This window comes from Mesoplodon mirus (assembly GCF_964341445.2).
Source record: "Mesoplodon mirus genome assembly, chromosome: 13".
In the NCBI taxonomy this organism is placed as follows: Eukaryota; Metazoa; Chordata; class Mammalia; order Artiodactyla; family Ziphiidae; genus Mesoplodon; species Mesoplodon mirus.
Window position 1 is genome coordinate 89,051,540 of NC_138989.1, and position 6,000 is coordinate 89,057,539.

The 6,000-nt window shown below is 59.1% G+C and overlaps 1 protein-coding gene across 1 annotated transcript in view; it reads left to right on the top strand.

The window, feature by feature from the left end:
* KCNG2 (potassium voltage-gated channel modifier subfamily G member 2) overlaps nucleotides 1-6,000 on the top strand; it is a 43,583-nt gene extending 37,583 nt beyond the window's left edge. The window contains exon 3 of the mRNA XM_082640067.1: nucleotides 4,435-6,000. Coding sequence (XP_082496193.1) covers nucleotides 4,435-5,235 — 801 coding nt within the window. The 3' untranslated portion in view covers nucleotides 5,236-6,000. The remainder of the gene's footprint in view (nucleotides 1-4,434) is intronic.

Consider the following 6,000-nt stretch of genomic DNA (forward strand, 5'->3'; position numbering starts at 1 on the left):
CGTCAGTGAAAGTGCAGGCAGCGGGGCCTTCAGAAGTGGGTGAACCAGCGGAACATAGATTCACCGCTGACCCAGTTTTGGACAAATAGGCCAGATGTGTCAAATTGTGATAAATCACTGTCATTTTCGGGACAAAAAGTTCCAGAAATAGCTGCCTCCAGTGAGCCTCCTGGCTGGTCCTTAAGGGGGCGAGGGGAGCCGCTTGCCGTGCGCCTCTTCGCGGACCCACCGGATCGGATGGGTCTGGCTCCAGGCCGGTGCACTGGGGTCGCTCCTCCAGCACGGGGGGGGCGGGGGGACCGGGGCCTTTGTCCCTCCCCCCACCAGCACACGTGGCCGCAGCCCACCTGAAGGGGGGCCAGCGGCTGCACTTGGCCCAGGGATGATGGGGGACCCGGAGCCCAAGGTCGGCCCGGACGATGGGGCATCGTCGGGGGTGCTCCTTGGGCGGTGGGTCACGGGACCCCCAAGCACCCCTTGGACTGAGGTCATCAGAGTCCTGAGCAGGTGAGGTAGGTACGACCCGGGGCTCCAGCCTCCCCTCCCGCTCACCGGCCAGAGGGTCCCCTTCCCCCACGCAGGGTTTCCAACCCTGTCAGTCCGCGTGGCCCCAGCTGCGTCTTCCTGCCTGAATCCAGTTTTCCTGGAGCTGCTGTGTCCGAAGGCCCCAGGCCCAGCGGGACGCCCCTGCTGGCTCCTGCCCTGGGCCTGTGCCAGGGCGTCAGAGGCCCGGGGCATCAGCGCCACCTGGGGGGTGCTGTAACCTCTCAGAGCCTGACAAGGGTGTGCCCCAGGCTCACCCTCGGGGCTTGGAGCGCCCCCCCACCCCCGCTGCTCGGGAGCGGACTCGGCTTTTCCACCTGTGCGCCCCACGGAGCGGGTCCGAGACCCAGATGGGGTGGGAGCCCTTCATCCAGCTGGAGCCGCCATCACCTCTGTTTGAGGATGGACCTACCCAGTGACATTCAGGGGTTTATCCTAAAGCTGTGACCTTCCCCGGGGCCCACCCTCGTGTCCGGGGCCACGCGGGGAAGTAAGCACATGGCCGGTTTTTCCAGGCGCACGACCAGGAGGGCGACTGATGCAGAGGCCAAGGCGCTGGGCTCAGACAGCTCATTAGTGAGAACGCCAGGCTCCGCTCGATACACGTAAATCGCCCTGGGCACTGGGCGGCTGGCTCAGAAAGTGCAAATCGGAGAGGTCTGCGGGAGTCGGGGCGCCCCAGCTTCCCCGTTGACAAGTTGGTGTCCGGCCTGGGGAGCAGCCCTGCGGGGTCCTGCTCACCTCTGCGTCCTCAGGGCACCGAGGCCAGCGCTGCACATGTCTTCTGAACCACGACCTGCTCCCTGTTGGGACCATCGGGCGGGTCCTCACCTCCAGTCTGCGTGGCGATGGAAGCTCACCACTTCTTGCTGGGCGGGGACTCAGAGGGACGTGAGCCAGGTGGGAGCAGTGCCAGGCCCCGGGTCCCCTCACGCCCGGTGGGAGCCACGCCTTGTTGTCTGCTCTTTCATTCTGGCCTTGCTGGTGGGTGTGAAGTGGGACCTTCGAGTGGGTTTGATCTGCAGTTCCCTGATGATTAATGGTGTTGAGCCCCGTTTCATGTGCTTCTTGGCCACTTGTGTATCTTCTTTAGAGAAAGATCTATTCAGATCCCTTGCCCATTTTTTAAATTGGGTTGTCTTTTTTATGGTTGAGGTGCAGGAATTCTTTCTATATTCTAGATACAAGTCCCTATCGTATGTGATTTGTAAACATATCCTCCCGTTCTGCGGATTGTCTTTAAAGACCTCGTCTCCAGAAAGTCATCTTCTGAGGTACTAACAGGGCTTGAACAGAAGGATTTTGAAGAGGAGCAGTTCAGGCCATGACAGTGTCCTTTGAAGCGATTACGTTTTAAATTTGATTAAGTTTAATTCATCTATTTTTCCTTGTTTGCTCCTGCTTTTGGTATCACATCTAAGAAGACTCTGAGATCACTGGTTTTCAGCCTGAAGACCTTCCTTCAGAGTTTTTGTAAGGCAGCTCTCAGTTTTGTTTATCTGGGCAAGTCTTTGTGTCACCCCATTTTTTAATGACAGCGTTGCTGGATGTAGGATTCTCGGGTGTCTTCTGAGCACTTTGAACACATTGCCCACTGCTTTCTTCTGAGACGTAGGCGTAATCTCACCAGAGTGAGCTCTCAGGTGACCTATCGCTGTCTCTGCTGCTTCCAAGCTTTCCTCCTTGTCTTTGGAGGTCAGCATTTTTCCTGTGATGTCTTTTCCCTGCTGGAGCTCAGGGAGCTTCCTGGGTGTGTAAGGTCCTTGTTTTTCAATAGATTTGGAAGTTTTCAGACACGGTTTCTCAAACACTCTTCTCCTCCTCTCCTCTCCCCCTCCTGCTGGTACCTGGATTCCTTGGTTCCAGCACGATCCTTGCGTCCCTCTGTTCTCAGCCTGCGTAATCGTCACCAATCGATCTTCAAGTTCACCAAACCCTTTTTCTCTGACAGTTCACATCCACTGCTGAGCTCCTAGAGTGAATTTTTTGTTATTGTACTTTTCAACTTCAAAATTTCCACTTGGTTCTTTTTAAATGTTTCTTTATTGACGTTCTCCATCTGATGCAACGGATGGTCATCATACCTTCCACTACTTTTGTGTGTGTGTGTGTGTGTGTGCGGTACGCGGGCCTCTCACTGTTGTGGCCTCTCCCGTTGCGGAGCACAGGCTCCGGATGCGCAGGCTCAGTGGCCATGGCTCACGGGCCCAGCTGCTCTGCGGCATGTGGGATCCTCCCGGACCGGGGCACGAACCCGTGTCCCCTGCATCGGCAGGCATACTCTCAACCACTGCGCCACCAGGGAAGCCCTCCACTATTTCTTTAATCAAGTTCTCCTTAGTTCTGTGAATGTATTTATAATGGCAATTTTGAAACTTTTTGTTAAATCTGACGTTGCGTCACTCTCATAGGCAGTTTTTGTTGCCTGATTTCTTTTCTGATGTATGGGTCATACTTCACTGTTTCTTTGCCTGTCCTATAATTTTTTATTGAAAACTAGACATTTTAGACAATACAATTTAGGAACACTGGATATTGCCTTCCCCTGCCCCCCAGTTCAGGGCACGTTACTGTCATTCGCTTGTTTAGTGATTGGTTGGATAATTTTAGTGAAGTCTGTTCCTGCCCTGCCCCCTGCCACACACACACACACACGCGCGCGTGCGCGCACGCACGCACAGGTGTTCAGCCCTTGGCGCTGCTCCTCTCAGAGGCCCAGTCACCCTGGGAGGACACTGGTTTTGGTAGCACTTGGGTCTCTTTCCTGGACCGAACTTTGAAAGTCCTCTAATTGCTGGCTGATTGCTCTGTTGTTTTCAACGGCCCTTGGGCATAACTTCCTCTAGAAACCAATCCAGCCACATTGTGGCTCTGAGGAAGGAAGAGGTTCTGAGGTCAGTGCTGCTGTTTGTTCTGAGCCCAGGAGGGCTCCTCCGTGTACCCCATTCTCTCCTGCAGACTGGCCACCCCGCAGCCTGGGCTGGGTCTGCATTAGGTCCACAAACGTCCTCTTGTTTCCCTTCCCCTGCAGCCTCTACCACTCCTGAGAGCACCCTTGGGTTTGAACTTCACCACTTTCTGTTGCAAATGAAGTCAGTTCCTCTGGGAGGTGATCAGGGGCATCTCTCTTACAGTCTGCGTCTCCCCTGCACAACACCTCTGTGCCAGGGCTCTGGGCCTGGGGGTGGGGCAGTGGCAAGCTCCTTCCTTGGTGACCCCCATTCTCTGAGCTGAGTGCCCTGCAGAGAGACGGGGAGCCAGCGGGCCGAGGTCCTCTCTGTCGTCTCTCCTGCCGTGGAACCACCCTCACAAGCTGGGGCGAGGGCTCAGGGGGTCCCGGCGTTCTCAAGGTACAGCCTCCATCCCACTGCAGGGGTGGGGGCTGTATGCGAGTAGGTGCCCCTCTTCCCAGCCACACTCCCCGGGGACTCAGCCCACGGGGACAGGGAGCCCCGTGTTCGTGGCTGCAGCCTCTGGACTGGAGCCCCCTCCCCGCTGAGCTGGGACGCCGGGGGAGTCTCGGTTCAAATACCGAAGACTCTCCTTTTTAAACCAGTTTCCACAGATTTTCTTGAATACATTTTTCATTTTCTCTTGTCCTTAGGAGTGTTTCCAGAGGCTTTAAATGGTTGTTTTTTAACGATTTCCTCTGGTTTTGCTGGGGAGCTGGTCAGCTGCGCTCTGATTGCTCTCCTGTGGGAAGCCAAGCTCCCAGTCAATTTTTGTGTTGTTGGTTTTTTTTTTTTTTTTTTACAGGAATTGGGCTTTTTTGGTTTTTGCAACCCTCGCCCTTGCAGTGGTACATGTGCACGGGTGGGCGTCAGGAGGACGGGCAGCCCGGGAGGGACGGGCCCCCCTGCCCCCAACACGTGTCCCCCTCTCCCCCCCCAGGGCGAGTGCTCCCCCAAGTGCCGCGGCCTGTTCGTGCTGGAGACGGTGTGCGTGGCCTGGTTCTCCTTCGAGTTCCTGCTGCGCTCGCTGCAGGCCGAGAGCAAGTGCGCCTTCCTGCGGACACCGCTCAACATCATCGACATCCTGGCCATCCTGCCCTTCTACGTGTCGCTGCTCGTGGGCCTGGCGGCGCGGCCGGGCGCGGGCGGCAACAAGCTGCTGGAGCGCGCGGGGCTGGCGCTGCGGCTGTTGCGCGCGCTGCGCGTGCTCTACGTGATGCGCCTGGCGCGCCACTCGCTGGGGCTGCGCTCGCTCGGCCTGACCGTGCGCCGCTGCGCGCGCGAGTTCGGGCTGCTCCTGCTCTTCCTCTGCGTGGCCATGGCCCTCTTTGCGCCCCTCGTGCACCTGGCCGAGCGCGAGCTGGGCGCGCGCCGCGACTTCTCCAGCGTGCCGGCCAGCTACTGGTGGGCCGTCATCTCCATGACCACCGTGGGCTACGGCGACATGGTGCCGCGCAGCCTCCCCGGGCAGGTGGTGGCGCTGAGCAGCATCCTCAGCGGCATCCTGCTCATGGCCTTCCCGGTCACCTCCATCTTCCACACCTTCTCGCGCTCCTACTCAGAGCTCAAGCAGCGGCAGCAGCGCGCCGCCAGCCCCGAGCCCGCCCTGCGCGAGGACAGCACGCACTCCGCCTCTGCCTGCGCCTCTGCCGCGGAGGACGACGGCTCGCAGGGCCCCGACGGTGCCGGCCCGGCCGGGGACTCCATGGCCGGGCTGTGGGCATCCGCGGGGCCGCCCTGACCCGGAGGGGACGCGGCACCGGCGAAGAGGCTGCTCCCCCGGAGCTCCAGGACCAGAACCGCATTCTCACCTCCCGCTGCGCACGGAGGGACAGGGACGACTTTGGGGGCCCGGCTCCCTTTGCCGTGCATGTTGCTCGCCCCGCACAGCCCAGAACTTGGCCCGGGGCTGACCCCGGCCTGAATCGGGGGTCACAGCCATCCTGTGCTTTGAGTAAAGAGTTGAACTCCAAGGAGCGTCACCAGCCTGTTCTCCGCTTTCCTTTTGTCTCTGGATTTTGGACTCCATGATGGCCAGCTAAAAGTAAATTCAACAATCCCAGAAGCTCCAAGCCTGTAGCAGATGCCAGAAGGCCACACTCGTCCCCAGGCCTCACCTTGACCTTCCCCTGCTCGTCACTGGTGGGGTGCAGTGGGGCTGGGAGAGGGCACAGCCCCTTCCTGCACCCGCCGTGTCACCCACAGTGGGCCATGCCCATCAGAGGGCGTCTCCCCATCACATCTGCAGAAGCCCACGTCGCTGCCAAGCGATAGGGACAGAGGTGTGACACTGATGCTCACAGCACCCCAGTTCCTTCGGGGAGGGGTGTCCCAGCCCTGACCTCTGACCTCCCTTCCCTGGCACGAGCTCCGTGGGGATCTTCCGGGATCCGTCCTCACCTGTTCGCCCCTGAAAACGCCTGGCAAATCTGAAGGCCTGCATGTCAGCTGGCCCCACCCTCCCCTCGGGCGCCCCGGCCCCGCCCGGGGTGACTGAGCTGCTTCT